Consider the following 21,623-nt stretch of genomic DNA (forward strand, 5'->3'; position numbering starts at 1 on the left):
CATATCTCAATTTCCATGAAGGTAATGAAAAGAAATCTGTAAGCCATTTCTAATTTTCAAAAAGCCTAAAAAAACATGTTTACCTATGTCAAGATTGCTCAGACTAGATAAAACATCAAGTTTCTTTGCTTTAGGCTAGAGTTACAAGTGAAAATACAAAGTATGCATTTTTAAATGTCATTTAGTTTGATACTTGAAAAAAATCTTAAAACATGATGTGACACTGTAACTTATAATGAGAAATATTTGGTATTCATCCTTGTATCTGGCACAGGGCTCCTAAAAACCTTGGAACTTCCTAAGTGATAAAGGTACCTTTTGTTCTGTTAATAAGGTGACTTTTGGAAAGCACCCAGGAATGGGGACTGGTTGCCAGAGGAACCAACCATGTGATTGTGGGAACTTTCAGTCCTACTTCCAGACCTCTGGGGAGGGGAGAGGGGCTGCAAACTCAATCAGTCATCAATGGCCAATGATTTAATCAATCATGCCTATGTAAAGAGGCCTCCTTAAAACCCAAAGGAACAGGGTTCGGAGAGTTTCCAAGCTAGTAAACATGTGGATATTCGAGGAGAGTTGCATGCCTGAAGAGGGCATAGAGGCTCCACGCCCTTTCCCCATCTTCCATCTGGCTGTTCCTAAGTTATACCCTTTTAAATTAAGCTGGTAAACTAGTAAGTAAAATGTTTCTCTAGAAAGTTCTGCGAGCCACTCTAGCAAATAAACTGAACCTGAGGAGGAAATCATGGAAATCTTCAAGCTATATGCTGTCAGTCAGACGCACAGGTGACAGACAACCTGGACTTGAGACTGGTATCTATCTCCAGGTAGACAGTGTCAGAATTGAGCAAATTTATGGGACACCTGGTTACTGTCCACGGAAAACTGAGTTAATTGCTTGGGGTGGGGGTGAGTACACACATTGGAACTGGTGTCAGCCTCGTATAAGAAAACTAAGGGAGTGAGAGGGCTGGAGAAGAATCTCTAAGAATTTTTAAAGGTTGCTAAGGAGCGTTCTCATAGCACCATCTGGTGGACATCTAGTAACTTTCACCAAGTATCAAAAAAGAGACTGACAAAAGGATCTACAGATGGTTACTCAAAAATCCCATGCAGGGCTTCCCTGGTGGCGCAGTGGTTGAGAGTCCACCTGCCGATGCAGGGGACATGGGTTTGTGCCCCGGGTTCGTGCCCCGGTCCGGGAAGATCCCACATGCCGCGGAGCAGCTGGGCCCGTGAGCCATGGCTCCTGAGCCTGCGCGTCCGGAGCCCGTGCTCTGCAACGGGAGAGGCCACAACAGTGAGAGGCCCGCGTACCGCAAAAACAAAAAAAAAACAAAAACAAAAACAAAAAAATCCCATGCAAACTCTCTGAAGTGGCTGCCATCATTACCTGCTACACATACCTGGATGAGGTCCAAGATCCCAAGTTCACTCTCTGATGAATCCACACAAAATACAAAATAGAGGGTAGCATAATGCCGATAAATCAGTTTGTAGTCAGAGCCACCAATCAAACTGTGGAAAATGGGAAACATTTAAATGCCTATATCTTAACTGAATATATCAAAGACAAACTCTGTGCCAAGGGAGGAGAAGGGGCCCAACAGAAAGGGGGAGGACAGGCCAAACAATAGGCCATTTCTACCAGGTGAATGGCAACCAAATTTGGCAGAGGTGCCTAAAGCCATTTTACCTCCCCTTTTCTTCTGCCCATCCTCCCAGGCACCAAACTTGTAAATATCTGAAGCACAACCATTTAGCAGCTTACAGAACAGAACTGGGTCTCTCCCTGAGCAGATTCAACTCAGCTCAGCTCAAGTTGCATCAGGTACTCACCTGACACTTGAGTACTGCCTGAAGAAGCAATAATGATGAAGGTCACCCAAAAGTGGATGTATGGGGGTCTTCCCTGGTGGCACAGTGGTTGAGAGTCCACCTGTTGATGCAGGGGACCTGGGTTCTTGCCCCAGTCCGGGAAGATCCCACATGCGGCAGAGCGGCTGGGCCCGTGAGCCATGGCCACTGAGCCTGCGCGTCCGGAGCCTGTGCTCCGCAACAGGAGAGGCCACAACAGTGAGAGGCCCGCGTATCACAAAAGAAAAAAAAAAAAAAGTGGATGTATGGGGAGAAAACTGATCATTTACCTTCCACCCTCCAAGAAGTTACAGATGTTGTCATCCCGCTTGAGAACTAGATGGAAGGTCTCTCGAATAATCTGCTGTTGAATTTCTTCTGGCTATGGAATAAAAGAAATAAAGTGAATCAGTGGGAAAGTCTGAAAAACTACATCCCATCAGTGAGGATGGACAGGAAGGCAAGGGCTTCCAAACTAGGAATGATTTGAACATTTGGTACCAGTTTACAGAAAAGACAGAAATGATGAGTAGAGAAAAAGTAAAAGAGGAATCTATGGAAAAATTGATGACAAGTCTCTGTTACAGGAATTAAAATAGGGTATATTTACCTAGATATCTAGTCCCTAACCATTACCATCCTGATAGGTAAGCTGAGATTTCTTTACTGTGAATAACCAAGGAAAGGAGAACTGACAAACTCTCATACAAGGTCAAAGAATAACTAGAAGGCCTGGTTCCGAAATATTTTGTCTTACTCTAGAAAACATCTATGCCAGGGCAAATAACAAACGTTAATAGGTCTAACCCTTTAAGGAAGTCAAGATGTAATCGTGTACGTGCTTTAAAAACCTGCATTTGCCATCTTCTGTACTGGTAATACAGACATTACATATAAGATGCTGTGTTACCAACAAAGTACTACAGAGAAAGACAGAAAATGTTCTATTTACAGATTAGAATCTTGAACAATTACAGAGGTATAAACACCTTTTTTCACTTACTACACTCCAGAAAGCTCAACTGTGATGGAATCTCTTGATAACTCACATTTGATTTCCATTTATACATATGAAGTTCATAGTAAGTATGGTTTTTAAAAAAGGATAGTGGGAGGGAGAAATCAATCATTAAGGCAGAAGTAGGGATTCCCTGGAGGTCCAGTGGTTAAGACTTGGCGCTTTCAATGCAGGGGATTCAGATTCCATTCCTAATCGGGGAACTAAGATCCTACATGCTGCATGGCCAAAAAAAAAAAAAAAAAGACAAAAGTAATTAAAAGCTCTAGACCAGTGCCCAATGTATAATGGGACTTCCCTGGCAGTCCAGTGGTTAGGACTCTGCACTTTCACTGCCAAAGGCACAGTTTCAATCCCTGGTTGGGGAACTAAGATACTGCAAGCCACGTGGCAGGGCCAAAAAAAATCTCAATGTATAATGAATCACCCGGGAATGTTGTTAAAATGCAGATTTTAATTTAGTAGGTCTGGGCTAAGTCCTGAGACTGCATTTCTAACAAGTTTCCAGGTGATAACAATGCTGCTGGTCTGAGGACAACATTTTGAGTAGCAAAGCTTAAGAAAACCTTCAGATTGGACTTCCCTTAAAGAGTCAGAACATAGATTCAAGTAACATTAACCCCTTTCTTCCTACAGCATTGAATTTAGACTTGAAATGGTTAGTTATTTAAACGAAACAGGAAAAAACAGGGAAAATGTCATTGTGGAGAAATTACTTTTCATAACCTTGACTTACACTGGTATACAGTGGCTCTCTCATTTACCAAATGGATAAATGAAAACTTGCTAATAACTGGTCACTGTAAGTTTGAGTAAATCAATCACTATTTTCTGGTTTCCATTTAAAGAATTCAGAAAGCTCACAGACGCCAGGATGCTGTAAAGGATTAACTCTGTGTACCCAGAAATACAAAACATGCTAAGCATCAGCACTTTTTTAAACTGACCAAAACATCTTGCAAAGCCTTTTATCTGATTCTACAGGGAAGTGGTGATAGTCAGTGGGTAAGCACTATGAAATGGTGAGGTTACCTAATTTCTAATTCAACAAAATAGCAAACTACCAATTGCTTACATCTCTCAATCATTTTAATAATCCTTCATATCTTTTAGTACTCTGCAGTTTTCAAGGTAACTTTCACTTAGGAATTAATTTAGGTCTTATAAAAATCCTATGCTCTCCAAAGAAGATAAACAAATGGTCGATAAAGACATGAAAAGATGCTCAACATTATTAGTCATTAGAAAAATTTTTGAAACCGCAAGAATCCACTTTACACCTACTAAAATGTCTTTAATCAAAGAGATAATAGAAAATGTTGATAGGGAGGTGGAAAAATTGGAATTCTTATATATTGTTGATAGGAATGTAAAATGGTGCAGCCACTTTGGAAAGCAGTTTGGCAGTTCCTCCGAATGATCACCATAAAGTTACTACGTGACTCAGCAATTCTACTCCTAGATATATACCCAAGAGAAATGAAAATACATGCTCACACAAAAGCCTGTACATCAGTGTTCACAGCAGCATTATTCACAAGAGCCACAGGTGGAAATATCAACTGATGAATGGACAATCAAAATGTGGCGCATCCACACAATGGAATATAATTTGGCAATAAAAAGGAATAAAGAACAGATACACACTCCAACATAGATGAACCTTGAAAACATTATACTAAGTAATAGAAGCCAGTCATAAAAGACCACATATTGTATGATTCCATTTTATATGAAATGTCCAGAATAGGCAAATTTAGAGAGATAGAAAGTAGATTAGTGGTTGCCTAGGGCTGGGGGAGTTGAGGGGGAAACACAGAATGATTGCTAACGGGTAGGGGGTTCCTTTTTGGGATAATGAAAATGTTCTAAAATTGTGGTGATGGTTGCATAACTCTGTAAAGTACTAAAAACCATTCTACCATATAGTTTTAAAAGGTGAACTGTATGGTATGTAACGTATCTCAATAACACTTTAAAAAACCTGAGAGAAAAATATACACACACACAAATGCAAATACAAGTTGAATAGTGTTATTGAATGTTAATATAAAATCGATATAATAAAATGTAACCTAGCTAAAAAATTCTACGAAAAAGGTAAAAAAAATTTTTTTTCATTTCTACTTGACAAAAGAGGAAATGAAGTCTGAAAAAGATTTTTGTTAACTTGACACAAGGGTAAAATAAGGTGTTGCTGAGGCCTGAACATAAGTTTTCTGACACTTTCCACTCTACGTTAAGTACGTAATTTTCACAATTACGTACTTAACATTTTGAAACCTAGCCACGAAGAAATAAAACGTCGGGTGGCAGGAGGCAAATAATGATGTTTATTTTTTCCAGAGTAACGCCTTTGGAAAATTCAAATTCACATTATCACGTATAATTTCTCAACATTTCCCACTTTCAAACTGACTTTTTCTTCAACTCTACGTAGTGAAAGGTATCTAGCTCCTGGGCGGTCCCAGCCTACACTGAAGCAAAATAATTCCAAGAAAGCACTTTTCCAAATCCGTTAGCTAAAGCAAAATAATTAAAAAGCTGCATATTTCTTCCTCCTCGTGAAACTGCGTTTAACGGTTTAATTAATTTGAGATTCATTTGATTTCAATCATTCAAGTTGTCCATGAGGCACACCCCCTCCACACACACACACACACCATTTATAGAGCCCTGAGACTCTGCGAGAAGTGTCACAAAAATGGCACAAAAATGCCGGGATCCAGGAAGGGGTGGAAAAGAGCGGGGGTAGCGGGGCGTGGGACACAAGGCCTGACACTGGCCCCGGTCTGGGGAAGATCACATATACGGTGCAGGAGGCCTAGGAGGTCAGCGGGCCATGCCCGCGTGCGCCGTACGGGACAAAGAGAGAGAAGGGGCGCAGGTGCCCCGAAAGGATGTGACGAAGCTCGGCCGCACTCACGAAACGCTGGTAGAAGCGGACTAGCCGCGGCTTCCCGTGGTTATTGAAAACCAGAATCGCCTGAATCATCTTTGCCCGCCACGCTCCTTTCACCACCGGCTGCTTCCAGAGAGCACCTCCTTCCGCCACAACACGGACGCTTCCGGTTGGTGCGCTGCTGAAAGTAGCTCCCGGAAACATGTCCCGGAGCCCAAGGGCCCGACCACCAAGAGTCCGGTTTCCCGGCACGCCTTGGAGAAGGCTCCAGGACTGGCGGCGGGTTGCGGGGGTAAGGCTGGTGCAGACACCGAGGCTAGGGCCGCAGAATCCCGGGCCTGGCGCAAAGCCGAGCACACCGGAAAAGCGGATCAAGAAGCAGAAAGCCCAACAGCAGCCGCGCTCCCAGGTGAAGCGCAGCGGGAGTCTCCCTTTATCGTCGTCTGCCTTAACACATGCAGTCTTACCTTCCCCTTAACACTGCAGAACGTTGCGCGGTGTGGAGATGCAGGCTAATTTAGCCATTCCCCGGTTGGGGAAAGTTAGGTTCATTTTTATTTTTTAGTATTACATACAATGCTGTAGTGAATTATATATGTGCCTCCTCGTGCAAAAGGGCTCTCTCTCCACGGTAGATAGCGAATGGTGGAATTAAGGGATCTTTAATGCAATTCCTTTTAAAAGGTACCGGCGACCCCAAATTAGTAAAGTTTTTGTATTTTCTTTTAATGACTTAGTGCGGGTGAGGTGGGGCACGTCCTTATATCACAGATAGAGCTGCAAATTGGAATCACCTACCCAAAGGACAGTTGACAATATTTATCAAGCCTTTAAAATATATTGAACATTAGACCCAGCATTTCCAGTTTTAGAATTTATAATAAAACGATGTGGGTGTGTGAAAAGATTTAGCCTCAAGAACATACCTCTCAGCAGTCTTATTACAGGGGAAAGTGGGAAGCAAACTAATTATTCCAAAATGAGAAACTGGTTAAATGCATTGATCCACATGCATATGTATGTAGAGGGACACTCCACTTTGTAAAAGATTGGAAGTATATACACCAAAATATGAATAATAATTGTGTCTGATGGAATGGCAGCATCATAGTGTTCACCACAGGCCGGTGGAACCACACTGCTCTGATCAAAACCCTGGCTCTCTCCACCACCTGTGCACCTTGGGCAAGTGTCATCATTTGTAAAACAGGCATAATATCAGTTTCCTTTACTGTAAGACTAGTTTATTTCTACTTGAAAAAAAAATTCTACTTACCTAAGACAGTTGGTATAGCACAAAAAGAGTTAATATTTGTAAGTACTCAGAGCAGTGCATGGTATATGACTGAGTACTACATAAGTGATTTTAAAAATGGTGGTGGAATTATATTTTTTTCTTATTTTAAATTTTCTAAAATAAAATGTATTACTCTTGTAGCCAGAGTTTTTTTTCATTTAAAAGAATCCAAAGGCAATAAATATGCACTGAAACTTGACAAAATATTTCAAATGTTGAGGAGGAATACCAAAAAAAATTCTGAAACAGAAGAATAATAAGTGAGACCTAGCTCTACCAACTATTAAAACCTACTCTGATAGTTCACATTGTCATTAAAGGGAGACTTATTGAAATATAATGGATAATTTAAGTATAAGTGATTTTAATATGTGATGTGGAAGACATCATATCTTGACAGTGGGAAGGAATTCAGTGTGTTGGGATAACTGGTTAGCAATTTGAAAATAAGCAATTTAGTTATCTCCCTTCATACGCTCTCAAATTAAAGGCAGAGTGGAATACAGAGTTAAATATAAAACCAAGTAATAACTAGAATGGAAGAAAATGATAGAGAATCTAACATCTGAAAAGAGTATATAAGCTTAGAAGCAATAAAAATCATAAAAAGTCAAGATATAGCTATACAAAAATTTTACGTTTGTAAGTCAATTTTTTTAAATGGAAAAGTTTTTTAAATATGGCAAATGGTTATATTTAAAATATAAATAACTGATAAACCAAAAAAACCTCCCCCCCCTCAGTAATAAATGGGCAAAGGAACTGAGTAACAAATGAGGAAATACATCTAGAAAATGAACATGAAATAAAATGCTTAAGCTCACTATTAATGGGGGAAAAGGCTAATTAAAATTAAAGTATTAACTTAAAATTAAAGTGTTATTTTTACCTTATCAAATATCAATTTTTAAAATATTATCATACCCAAGTCTAGCAAGAGTAGCATGAAAGTTGTCCTCTCCTACCTTGCTGGTGAGATTATAATTTAGAACAACCTGTTTGGAAAGCAATTTGGCAATATAACAAGACCTTTACAGCTTCCAATGCAGGGGGCATGGGTTCAACCCCTGGTCAGGGAAGATCCCACATGCTGCAATGGCGTGGCCAAAAAAAACAAAACAAAACAAACAGAAAAAAAAAAAAAAACCCAAGACCTTTACAAAGAATTCCTAGATTCCCAGTAATCTGACTCCTAGGAATCCATCCCTAAAGAAATAACCCTGGGAACTTCCCTGGCGGTCCAGCGGTTAAGCCTTCACCTTCCAGCGCAGGGGGTACAGGTTTGATCCCTGGTCCAGGAGCTAAGATCCCACACGCCTCGCACCAAAAAAAACAAAAGATAAACAGAAGCAATATTGTAACAGCTTCAATAAAGACTTTAAAAACGGTCCACATCAAAAAATCTTAAAAAACAAAACAAAACAAAACAAAATATAGTGGCGGGGGGAGGCAGGTGAGATTGAGGGAACTATGTAATTTACAATAGTTTTTGACACAGATAGCTCCAAAGAGGGATCAATTAATTACCCAAATTCTGGAAAATAATAGAGCTATTAAGGTAGTCAATCTTAAAAACAATGACATGAAGACTAGTGATATATTGATAGGAAGTAGTTATATAACATCAATTGAAAAAGGATTATCAAATTTTATGTGTTGGTATAAAATTGCAATGACCATGTACAGAAATTGCATATTCCAAGATCGGGCCACTCCCCCACCTCCATGGCCTTGCAGGTCCTCTTCTCTTGCTGGAAAGTCCCTTTCCACCTGTCTACCTGAATTTCTTTCCATCTCCTCTGCCACTGCTATAGACTAAATCACTCTAGGCTCTCACCCCCACCACTGCAGCAGTCTCCTAGTTGGGCTCATTGCCTTCAGTTTCTCTGCAGTCAAGTGATCTTTGAAATATACAAATCAGATCTTACTACTCTCCCGGGGATCACTGGCTTCCAAGGTATTAAGGATAAAGTCCCAAAATACTTAACATGCTGAAGATGCCATGCCCAACCTCCCACCATTCTCTAAGCTCCAGCCACCATGGCCTTTTCCTTCCAGGAGCCCATCCCCACCCCACCAAGACACCAAGCCTAGTTGTTGCCCAGGGGCTCCCCCATTGACACGCTGTGCCTCCTCGTTTAGAATGGTGGCCTGCCCACGTGAGCTTGCCATACCCTTTGGCCACAGTGCTTTGGGCAACAGGATGCCCTCACTGGGTGCCTCTCCCCATGTCAGTGTCCCCAGTCCTCCTCCTGTTTAACCCCTCCCCTGGCCACCACATGGTTGAGGTCCCAGCATGCTCAACAGTGAGCCAGCCCCATTCAGACACAGGACACTAGCGAGGCGGCTTCTATAGTAGCTGAGGTAAGAGAACGAGTATGTGAACTAAGAAAAGGGCAACAAGAACAGAAGAGACCCGAGGGCAGTCCAGTGACCTGTGACTTCAGGTGGCCTAAATGAAGTGTTAACCCCAAGCCTCACAGCCATATTGTTGAGCCCAGGCTCAAATATGCAGGAAGGCAAATGAAAGTTTGAACCCTGATAATAAACGCTGGGACCTCAACCATGAAAACCATATGAAAAAAAAATGGAGATAATGATCACATGTGCCTCTTGGGATTACTGTGACAATTAAGTAAGATACTGGAAGTGCTTGGCACAAGTAATAGAACCAAGAGGCACTCAACAGTCAGGGACTATAATTATCATCACGGAAAGCATCTAGTGCTGTGTTTGACACATTAGGGGACTCCATAATTGTTAGTTTACCACCACCCCTCTTTTCCCTGAGAGAAGCAGGATCCACATTCCACCAAGTCCCTACCCATTCTTAGGACGTGTAGATTTCAACTCCAGATCTCTTCATAGATGTGGGTGTGGGCATACTACCCAGCAAGGCAATGTTCATGACCAAAAAGATACGGCTTTCTTCTTATAGGGAGGTTGCTCAGTTTATACCTAATGATAACACAGTCAGTGTAGAGGAATCCTTCCTGAAGATTTACTCATTCGTAAAAAGTTCTCAAGGTACAAAACAAGAAAAAAGGTGTTGTCCAAAATGTGGCCTGGCAGAATGAGTCAGAGCTGGAGACCAGCTGGCCACACCTGTGAACGCTCTCAGCCTCCCCGAAAAGAGCATTCCCAGGAAAGCCGCCAAAGGAGGTCAGGAGACAGGAACTGTCAGGGTGGCAGAGAACCAGAGGAGGAATAAAGAAGTGGCAGCTCTGGGGACTGAAAAGGGCACAGGGGACAAGGAGGCTTGAGCAGGAGGGCAGAGGCTACAGCACAGAGTGCTAGGGAGGAGGGCAATTGCAGAAGGAAAGCAAGAAATACAACAAGGACAGAAGAAGGAGGCCCCGCTAACTTCTCCTCTGAGCCACTCTGCATGCAGATGAGGGATTCCCCACCAGTTCTGCACCAAAACCAAGTCCAGTTCTTCTGACTGCCCTGGGGGACTTGCCCCCTGCCTGCCTCCAGAAACAAGGCTGCCACTCAGGGTGAGGGCCACCATGAAAATGTCTAGGAAGGCTAGACTCACATCCAGGGAGGGACCCTCCATGAGCCACAGGCTGGGGCCCCACGTCTAATGTCAGGCTCTTGCGTTTGATTTTAGCAGAGTTTGTTCAAAGGGTATTCCACAGTGGCTGTAGGGAAGAACCAGGCAAGGCTTGGTGGACCTGCTCTCTCGAGCTCCAGAGTGAAAGTTGATGGAAGAAACGCTCAACAGTGGGCCCCGGAGGCACCCCATCTCTCACTGACCTCAGTCGTCCTAGAGGTAAAGTAAAGAGATATGAACGGAGCACATTTCGTAAAAGTCTTCTACCGTCATCAGACAAACAAGGGTTCGAATGAGTGGTACCGGGGGGCCCGTGGCTACCTGCCTTGGCCTCATCTCATTAGTGTTGGCCCAGGGAGCCAGCCTGGCAACTCCAATTGTTTTTTAGTCCAAGACTCACTCTATTAAGACAAAAGGGAATCCACTCCCTCTATCTGCCCTGCTTTCTCTGGCAAATATCATCATCTTCATCACCTAGATCAAGAGCCCATTTTTCTGAGACTTTGTTTTAAACGTTCAATCTGGGGCCTTTTGACACCAATTCAAATCTTCAGGTGAAATATACCTCAAAATACCAAATCAACCGTGAGTAGGCTGAGGATCAACTAGGAGGCTGAACTTTGGGCCAAAATAACTATTAAGGACCAGGTCAGCCATTTTCCAGCCACTCTGGGCAGGAAGCCGAGAACAAAGGGGGGGAAAATGCTCATTCAGCTGCTCAACATGGCTAATGTATTCACTTGAAGTAGAAATGTTTGGAGCCTTAATGGAATTAAGTCTCCTTGGTTCCCCTCTGCACTCCCTTCTTTCCATCCCTTGCTTTCATAAATCTTTGGGGCTCTCTTGTTGATTGGCACAGTTCAGACCCACCAAGAAGAAAGGTCCCTTCACACCTTGAGGGAATTTTCCTGATGCTAACACACTCTCAGGAATTCCACCAAAGCTGGGGAGTAAAGTTTATGCTGCTGTCCTACACCCAACCACAACCAGTGCATACAAAACTCCTGCCAGGAGATGAACCACACCAACTCCAGGTCCACGGTTATCTCCCCGGACTTACCCACTCCTCGTCCTCAGCGCCGTCCCCCTGCTCTCGGGTCTCCACTGCAGCCCTCTCTGAAGACTTTTGGGCCATGATGTTGTCTGTCCAGGATGCCCCCATCTTCCCATCACCAGCGAAATTACACTTGGTCACTGTTCCAGCCTCGAGTTTGGCTAATGAATCTGAAATGAGAAGTTAAAGGCCTCTCTCCGTGTGGCAGAAACATAGTGGGGGCTGGCCCGTTCTGCTGGGGTCCCCTAGGCCTGAGTGTGCTCAGGGAGGCCCTGGATGGGACCCCCAAGGCAATGGATAGGAGAGGTCACCCACAGGAACCATGGGACTGGGCAGCACCCCAGGATCCAAAGTGTTCAGGCTATTGGCCCCAAAGCACTTGCCCAGGGACTTAGGAATAAATCTCAAGGGGTCTTGTCCACGGGGAGGCCAGATGTGGCCTGCTCCATGAACTCGAAGCAGGAGGGGTGGGTAAGCCTCAGACAGGAGGCCAGGAGCCCCCACAGGCCATATAGGAGCATCAGGCCACAGTGAGGGCTGCACTGCTCACCCAGGAAGGGGCCGTCGCCTCGAGTCTTCAGCCGTACCCCAGCCCCCAGCTCGAGCTCCACGGCCTCCATCTCCGACTCAGGCATCCAGAATGCCACTGTCTGGTCGGGGGTGAGGCTCTCCGTCAGTGCAAGCAGCTCTGGCTTGTTCACCAGCCCCTTCAGTGCCTCAGGCGTGAGTCTGTCGGTGTTCCCCTTGGCTTCCACCTCTGCAGGCACACAGCACGAGACAGTCATTACCACTGTAATAGCAAGCACTCTAGGAGGGCTTTTTAGGAGCCAGGTGAGGCCTCAGTGTTGTACACGCTCACAACCACCTGAAGGTAGGGGCTCTGAGTTCCCATCCTGCCAGTACTCAAGGAACGCATCACAGAGGAGTTATGGCTACGGTCTCTGGAGCCAGGCTAGCTGGTGCAAATCTGCTTACATGCTGTGTGACCACAGGCAAGTTACTTAACCTCTCTCTGTGCCTGACAAATAAGGATAAAAGAGGTACCTACCCGATGGGACTGACGTGACATGTGAAAGAAATATCGAATGCACGTAAAGCACTTAGCATGGGGTCTGGCACTCAGCAAGTGTCAATGTTTTTACTATCCCTATTCACAGATGAGAAAATTAAGGCTTAGACAGGTTAAGTAATTTGCCCAAGGTTACAGAGCTAGTCAGTGGAGGAGGCAGGATTCAAGCCCTTCACACAATTCTGCCTTCCCACTGAGACCCCAGTGACCAGGCAGGGTTCTCTCTGGGCTCTCAGGGACTCCCTGGCTGGGGTGGGGTCTGCTGGAACCAGCAGCAAACTTTGGTGGTCCTCATACCCTCTACTGGCCTGCTCATCCTGGCTTGGGCAGAGCGCAGAGGCTCAGGGAAGGTTCCAACAGCCTGTCACCCGCCTACCCTGAAAGTCCCAAATCCGCTAATCCCAGGGCGGGGGCAGCATGGAGGGGGAAGTCCCGGTCCCAGACTAAGAAGTGAGAACTTGCAGCGTTGAGAGTATGGCAACCCCAGTGCCGTCCACTGGCTGCCTTCCCCACACTGATACCCAGGCGGCCGCAAGTCCCGAACACCAGACCATGCTCCATTTGTGGTGTAAAACCTCTGCCAAGCTCCGTCAGGGATGCCTTCTGGGATTCCCTAGACACCTTGCTCACACAGAGAACTTTCTCCTCAACCCTCACCCTGCCCACTGTCCCCCAGACAAGCCACCTCATCTCCTACTTCGCAAGATAACAGAAGCCAGAGGTGGGGCCACCACCTACCTGTCCAGTTACCTAGAACCGCAAGAAACCTCTCCTCCTTCCCATCTGTCTCAAAGGACGAGGTGTCTCCCCTCCTGCCTCAGGCCAGCTCATCTGGGCCCCAGAGCCCACCCCCTCCCACCTCCTCCAGGACTTGCCTCTCCTTCTCCTCTCTTGGATCTTTCCTTACCACCTTCCTGCGTTCCGGCTCTGGCACCCACTACTCTAGACACTGTTCACCCCCCACCAGTCACTGGGGAGCATGTCACTGTGAAGCCACTGGATGCTCCGCCGTCCCGACTTACCTGGGCCTTGGGCACCGCCTGACTCCACTGCTACTCCTCACCCCTGGGCTTCGCTGGGCTTCAGAGACACACACCTGCCCCACCCCGCTCAGACCCCGCCAGCGTTCCCGCCCCTGCTCCTTACAAGGCTCCTTCCCTGTCCGCCCCCGTTGTTGCTGTTCCCCAGGACAACTTCCTGGCTGACCCTGTCCACTGGCACAGCTTCAATACGACCCATGTGTGATGACTCCGAAATACCTGCTGCCAGCCCAGCCCTCTTCCTGGGTTCTAGAACTGTACCAAGTCCCTAGAGCACATCTACCTCTACCTGGAAGCACCACCACGTGGCTAATGCCATGTGTCCCAAACAGATATCTTCTCCCCAAACCTCCTCCTCTTGCACCTCCATTCCGCAAACCTGGCACCTGAGCCCGAATCCTGGGGTCATCCCTGACTCCCCCCATATCCAAACAAACACCGAGGCCATGGTCCCTCCTCTATCTTGAGTCTGCCCAGTCTCTCCATCCTCACTAACCAGTCCTTAATCCTGGGCCCTCCTAGATGCCATCATGGCCTCCTAATAGCCTTCTGGTCTCCAGTCTCTTCACTTCCCCAGGGATTTTAAAAAGCAAATCTGGACTTCCGTGGTGGTGCAGTAGTTAAGAATCCGCCCGCTGATGCAGGGGACACGGGTTCGAGCCCTGGTCTGGGAAGATCCCACATGCCGCGGAGCAACTGAGCCCGCGTGCCACAACTACTGAAGCCCGAGTGCCTAGAGCCTGTGCTCCACAACAAGAGAAGCCACTGCAATGAGAAGCCCACCCACCGCAACGAAAAGTAGCCCCCACTCACTGCAACTAGAGCAAGGCCACATGCAGCAACGAAGACCCAATGCAGCCAAAAATAAATAAATTCATTTTCAAAAAGAGCAAATCTAATCATATCACTCACCTAACTTAAAACCACTCACGCAGAGCTCCCCTGCACCCTCGACTGAGTGCCCTCTCTGCAGGGCTGCTCTTCACCTGCCGGAGCCCTCAGTTCCCAGAATGCCCTTGGCACCCTGCCCCTTCTCTGAAACACCCTTCCAAGCCCTGGCACCCTGCTGATACCTGCATGTCTTTCAGGATCCAGTACTGGCATTCCCTCCTCCAGCGCACCTCCCCCAACCACGCCTGCCTGGGCTCAGAGCCCCCGCTAGGGCTCCAGTCATGGCCTGTCCATCTCCTCTACCAGCCTGAGAATGGCTTGTGTGCAAGTCCGAGTCTTGCTAGTCCCTGAACCCTCAGCATGCAGCTCAGAGTCTGGCACATGGTGGATTCTCACTAAATGTTCAGATACTCAATGAGCAACTGAAAGCATGAATGGATAAAATGATAGAGGGATGATGAGTACCCACTCAACCTCAAAACCTTCTCACACGGGGCAGACAGCAAGAAGGTCCTTCTCCAGCCAAAACTGGGAAGAGGAATAAGATCACAAAGGGCCCAAGAACAAAGTGAGCATTTTGGCAGGAAAATGGAGGCCACCTGGCCTGGGCTCTGCACTAAGGCAGGTTCATGGACGATTCTGCCAGACTGCAGGAGATGGCAGGAGCTGGGAAGGCACCCAGGTCCTCAGCACTGAGGTAGGGCACCAGGGATCCTCTGAGTGAATGGGGGGCAGGAAGAGTCCAGCCAGGGGCCCCTCAGGCCAAACATGGACTTCAAGGCCGACCATGCTGAGAAGACACTTTCTAGGGACCAAGAGACCTCTGGAGACAAAGGAAGACCACAGTGTATGAAGGCTCTGAGGGAGAAAGGGCGAAGGGTACCTACTATAGGATGACATGAGGAAGCCTGTGTTCACCTTCCTGGTGGCGCTGAAGTTGGGCTCGATTTCATTTCCCTTGGGGTCGAACTTACGGCAATGGATGTGACTAGGCCGGATATACAGCACGTAGTAGCGCTCCTGGGACCAAGCAGAGAGGCAGTGAGGGGCTGCTTCATTCCCTTCAGCCTCCAACACAACACACACTCCCCAAGTGCTCCGGCTGCAGCCCCCTCAACCTCACTCTCTACCCCAGAATCCCACCCCACCTCCAAAAGATATTCAAGCTGGCCACAGGCTTCCACTCCCAATATTCATTCATTCATTCATTCATTCATTCATTCATGTGTTTAGTAGAGCACTTGCCACACATAATGAACCATGGCTAGACATCCATGAGAGGGCGGGCTCAGAGCCTGACCCCAAGGCCTCCACATATGAGAGACAGAAAGAATATACAGAAAACCATAACCCAAGCACCAAGGAGCCCAAATACCATAAAGCAGAAGCAGAAGCAGCCAAGATGCCATGGAAAGGGCACTGAAATGGAGTTCTGAGTGAGGACAGCTACTGTGCCTCTTCCAACAGATGTGAGTCCTGGAGCAAATCACCCCTAGCCTCAGTTTCCCCTGTTGTCTGGAGACAACGTGATGTCTACTTTCAGGCACGTTGTAAGGGTTCAAGGAGCAAGCACAGTATAAAGCATGAAATGTGCTGTAAATTCTTTGCCAGCTGTCCTAGTCAAAACAGGAGACTGACGACACTGTAGATCAACTATACATCAATACAAAGTTAAATAAATAAATATTATAATAACACACACACACACACACACACACAAAACAGGAGATTAAAGAGAAGGAAACCACTTCCTGGGAGAAACAGAGAAGGCAAGGTCTCAGAGTGGGGAGAAACCTGCAACTGTGGGATAAGGGTGTAGGAAGAATATTAAGAGCCTGGACAAGTACATAAAATAAAAGTCAAGGTCCTGTGTGGATGTTTGAGCAATGCAGGACCCTGAGAGGTCTCATGGGAGTCCAGGCTGGGGAAGCAAGTGGGGGATCAGCCTTGAGTTGGCATTTGGAGTTTGCATTTTATGTGGTAGACTAGAAGGAATCCTGAAAGGTTTTTGGACAGCAGCGAGACCCTGAGAGGTGTCTTTCAGGAGACAAGCTGGCAGCAGGGCAGGAATGGGCGCTGGGTGCAGCCAGAAGCCAGGAGAGGGGGTGCAAGGTTTAGTCAGGACAGGCTGAGTTCCTGAGGGCCCATGTGAGGTGAGCAGACATGGAAAGAGGAAGGGAGGGGAGGGGAAAATGGTCAAGGTAGGAGGCCTGCAGGACTAGACATTACTCACCTGGGGGAGGGGGGAGGGGAGACAGTGGAGGTTTGCAGGCTGGTGGTCGGGGGCGTCTAGTGCACTATCATTAGGAAAGAAGGAGTTGGAGAAGGCAAGTTTGTAGAGGGGCTAGAGGACACCCTGCCTGTGGAGGACGGCCGAGGCGGGCCAGCTCCACTCAGCTACTGCTGGGCTCTCCCAGGCAGGGTGGCTAGGGCTCCAGACTGCTGTGCTCAGCCTGCTGACCTGCGTGCTAAGCAGGGGAGGGCGCAGCAAAGCATCTCGTGACCTGAAACTAGTGCTGAGCCGGAGCTGAGGCTGTTCACATGGAGTGTGGGTGAAAAAACAGCTGTGTGTAGCCCCAGGCCTCTGGCCTGCCTCAAGAAGGGATTTAATGAGCTCGGTTCTACAGATCAAGGAGATAAGGTGGTCAGCACATCTGGGTGGGGTTATTTGGGGGGGGGGTGGAGATTTAGAATTAGTGCTCAGGAAAGAAACACTGGCTAGTACAGAATGGAGAATGCCAGGAGTGTCCATGGACATCTGAGATGGGCGGGTGATAAAGGGCATAACCCCAGGAGGCTCAGAGGACAAGAGGAGAAGGGCATGGACATGGGAACCGAAGCCCCGGGCAACGTGGCTTGACACTCAGGCTGGAAACAAAGGCCCAGCAACCCTCCTCCCACCTCAAAGCTCTCACACCCCTACACACGTGGAGGTCCAGGTCCACACCAGTGACCTGCTTTATAAAAATCCAACATTCCAAAACACCCAGCCACACAGTGATATTAAAAGATGTGCAAGGGAATGCCCTGGCAGTCCCGTGGTTAGGACTCCGCGCTTCTACTGCAGGGAGCCAGGGTTCGATCCCTGGTCAGGGAATTAAGATCCTTCAAGCCTTGCAGTTCAGCCAAAAAGAAAAGAAAAGAAAAAAAAAAAGATGTGTAAACCCATGCTAAGATATTCACCACTCTGCAAATGCAGTCACTTCAAGGCGCCTTCTAACAGCAAACTCCAACCGTGCATTTAAAGTAATTCAATTTTAAACAATCCAAAGTACACACGACTTTCCAGCTACAGAGCTGGTACCCCTAAAGCGGAAGGTCACTGTTGACCTTGCACCCACACAGGCAGATAACTTCACTCTGACCTTGTCCATCAGGTCCGGAGGCAGTGGGAACCACCAGGCCAGAGGACAGGAGCTGGACCTTCAGCCCCAGAATAAAGAGCCACTCATCCTGCCTACCCAGCAAGCTTCCCAGCACTCTAAATTTGTTCCATCAGAAGGTGACAGGACCTCTTCAGAAGGCAGGCCTTCCAGCCCACTCAGAACCCACAGCCTGAGGCCTGAACCACTCACCTCACTCCCAGTCCTGACCCCAAACACACCCCTCGGGTTTAGGGCCTGGTCTGTCTTCTCAGCAAGAACCCAGGCCCTTCCATCAAACCCAGCACAGCCCTAACTGACCTCTTCCATCTGTCGCCCCTTTTGGCTGCTAATCTCCCAACCAACACCCCCCCACCTGCCCTGTGAGCCCCTCAGGGAAAGAGCTGGACCCCAAGTCTTGGCACTGGCAGAGCCAAGCAGAGAGATGCTTTGGTGGGTGAGGACCCTGAAGCCAGTGCCCTGCGGGTGCCCCCAGGGAAACATCCTCACCTTCCTGCCATGGTCATCCAAGATGCTGTGCCGAGATACATCGACCAGTTCTCCTTCCAGCAGGACGCCATTCCCCCTAAGGATGAGAGAGAATGAGGGCTCAACTGGTTCTGTCAGTCCTCAGGCAAGAACCACAAGTGCAATGGCCCAGGTCAGGGTCTGCACTAGGACAGAAGCAAGTCCCAGGTGTGTCTCCCATTTACCCGGTCCCTGGGCAGGCCCAGTATGATGCAGCCCCTTTCTCTGGGCTCCCACACTGGGCCCCCACTCCTCTGAGGGTCCCAAAGGCTGGGGCACCATCTGGAGGGTAGGAAGGAACATTGACAGGCTGCAAGACTGAGCTATGGCCCCTCCTGCAGGGGTTGCTGTAACCAGAGCCTCAGTCTTCTTATCCACCAAATGGGAGAGTAATAGCCACCTCACTCTGCTTCTATGACAATAACATATGATCATGAATATGAAGGCGCTTTGTAAACTATTGTGTTTACTAAATATAAAGGACTTTACTTTTTTTAAACATCTTTATTGGAGTATAATTGCTTTACAATGTGGTGTTAGTTCCTGCTGTATAACAAAGTGAATCAGCTATATGTATACATATATCCCCATATCCCCTCCCTCTTGCGTCTCCCTCCCACCCTCCTTATCTCACTCCTCTAGGTGGTCTCAAAGCACGAAGCTGATCTCCCTGTGCTATCCAGCTGCTTCCCACTAGCTATCTTTTATACATTTGGTCGTGTATTTATGTCAATGCTACTCTCTCACTTTGTCCCAGCTTACCCTTCCCCCTCCCCGTGTCCTCAAGTCCATTCTCTACGTCTGTGCCTTTATTCCTGTCCTGTCCCTAGGTTCATCAGAACCTTTTTTTTTTTTTTGGATTCCATATATATGTGTTAGCATACAGTATTTGTTTTTCTCTTTCTGACTTACTTCACTCTGTATGACAGACTCTGGGTCCATCCACCTCACTACAAATAACTCAATTTCATTTCTTTTTATGGCTGAGTAATATTCCATTGTATATATGTGCCACATCTTCTTTATCCATTCATCTGTCGATGGACACTTAGGTTGCTTCCATGACTTGGCTATTGTAAATAGTGCTACAATGAACATTGTGGTACATGACTCTTTTTTTTAAATTATTTTTTAAATTTATTTATTTTTGGCTGTGTTGGGTCTTTGTTGCTGCATGCAGGCTTTCTCTAGTTGAAGGGAGCAGGGGCTACTCTTTGTTGTGGTACGCCAGCTTCTCATTGTGGTGGCTTCTCTTGTTGCAGAGCACGGGCTCTAGGTGTGCGGGCTTCAGTAGTTGTGGCACGCGGGCTCAGGAGTTGTGGCTCGGAGGCTCTAGAACGCAGGCTCGGTAGCTGTGGCACACCGGCTTAGCTGCTCCGCAGCATGTGGGATCTTCCCAGACCAGGGCTCAAACCTGTGTCCCCTGCATTGGTAGGTGGATTCTTAACCACTGCGCCACCAGGGAAGCCCCATGACTCCTTTAGAATTATGGTTTTCTCAGGGTATATGCCCAGTAGTGGGATTGCTGGGTCATATGGTAATTCTTTTTTAGTTTTTCAAGGAACCTCCTGTTCTCCATAGTGGCTGTATCAATTTACATTCCCACCAACAGTGCAAGAGGGTTCCCTTTTCTCCACACCCTCTCCAGCATTTATTGTTTGTAGATTTTTTGATGATGGCCATTCTGACCGGAGGACTTTACTTTTTTATTTCACCGAATTTTGGGGGGGGGGGGCGGGGTCTAAGCTGCTATAAAGTATCTTCCCTTTGCATCTGTTTTAAAGCATTTTCATATTCCTGTTCTCATTCGTATCCACTTTAGAAGTGGAGAAACCCACTCAGAAGTTTCGTGACAAGCCCAAGATCGCAGGGTCCCTCACTGAGAGGAACTGGACCCCCGCTTCCCAATTCTAGTTTTCATAAAAGCAGAACCTGGGGACTTCCTTTTCTGGAACCACGGAAATGGGAGAGGGGTGGGGGCAGCTGAAGGGATGGGGATGAAAAGTGAAAACACCCTGGACCTTACTTGCCCCTACCGCACCCCGCCCCTTGCGCCCTTCATTCTTTAGTGTTAGTAATTGCAAATTGAATTGTCCATTCGTTCTCGACCTCGGCGTCCGTGATGGCAGGGCCTGGCCCTCCGGATCTAACACGCCCTCCAGACAGGCCCTGCCCCTCCCGCGGCCCTGCCAAGCCAACTCCCACCCGCTGTTGCCGTCCAGCAGGACACTGTCCCTTCCGGAGCGGGGTGCAGCCTGTGCAAAAGCCTGAAGGCAAGGCAGCGGGGTGAAGCTTAGAGTCACCGGGGTGGGGTTGAGACAAAGGCTGACGTGAAGTAAGCACCGCCTTTTCAGCCCTGCTTGGGAGTCGGGACCGACCCTCGGTGAGCTTCACGCCGATCAGTGTCTCAGGGGGGTGCGCTCCGAGGGGAGCGCAGGGAGGAGCGGTCTGGAGGCCAGGGAGGTCTTTGGCGAGCCCCGCCCTTCCTCCCACCCGCACCCGACCCCGCTAGCGCACCCCCTCCCCCTGCCAACCAGGGAGCCCGGATTCAAAGCTGAGCCTCGGGAGCCAACGGAGGCCGGGCCCGGGAAGCGGTGGGGAGACGCGGGCGGAGCCTACCCCTGGTGGGCGGCGGGGTCCCAGGCCCCGGGCAGCCGCGCGCTCTGAACCGCCTTGTTCCGGAGGGCGCTGTCGTGATAGATGCGGCTCATTCTCCCCACGGCCGCGGCGCCCTCAAGGCCTGGCGCAAGGAGCCTGCACGCTGGGCTGGGGGCACCGCGAGGTGGGGTACAGCGAGGGGAAGCACCGGGAGGACACGCGGAGACCAACAATTCCCAGCTGCAGATCCGGGACCGGCGCGGCCCGGCCCCGGGCGTTCCCGCGCGGGATTTAAAGGGGCCGAGCCCCATTCCTGCCCGTGGGACCTTGCTTGGCGGGAGGTGGGCTTCCCTGAAGACCCGGCTAGGACCTTAGCCCCGAGGGTGGGGATGGGGAAGGGAGCCACTCCCTTCTCTTTCTCTCCCTCTTCCTTGTTACTAGAAGGAAACCC

The 21,623-nt window shown here is 47.9% G+C and overlaps 2 protein-coding genes across 2 annotated transcripts in view; both read right to left on the bottom strand.

The window, feature by feature from the left end:
* Positions 1-5,931, bottom strand: part of AP3S2 (adaptor related protein complex 3 subunit sigma 2) — a 60,165-nt gene extending 54,234 nt beyond the window's left edge. The window contains exons 1-3 of the mRNA XM_082647163.1: positions 5,802-5,931; positions 2,148-2,239; positions 1,407-1,518 (exon numbers count right to left, since the gene is read on the bottom strand). Of these exons, the coding sequence (XP_082503289.1) occupies positions 1,407-1,518; positions 2,148-2,239; positions 5,802-5,870 (273 nt within the window). The 5' untranslated portion in view covers positions 5,871-5,931. The remainder of the gene's footprint in view (positions 1-1,406; positions 1,519-2,147; positions 2,240-5,801) is intronic.
* A 2,810-nt stretch (positions 5,932-8,741) lies between these two features.
* ARPIN (actin related protein 2/3 complex inhibitor) lies at positions 8,742-21,391 on the bottom strand. The gene is made up of 6 exons (XM_082647162.1): positions 21,194-21,391; positions 18,557-18,632; positions 15,572-15,704; positions 12,235-12,441; positions 11,691-11,854; positions 8,742-10,843 (listed from the first exon to the last, which is right to left on the bottom strand). The coding sequence occupies exons 1-6, from the start codon at positions 21,283-21,285 to the stop codon at positions 10,835-10,837; spliced, it is 681 nt and encodes a 226-aa protein (XP_082503288.1). The 5' UTR covers positions 21,286-21,391; the 3' UTR covers positions 8,742-10,834.
* Between the last annotated feature and the right edge of the window lie 232 nt (positions 21,392-21,623).

This window comes from Grampus griseus (genome assembly GCF_964374135.1).
Source record: "Grampus griseus genome assembly, chromosome: 2".
Classification (NCBI taxonomy): Eukaryota; Metazoa; Chordata; class Mammalia; order Artiodactyla; family Delphinidae; genus Grampus; species Grampus griseus.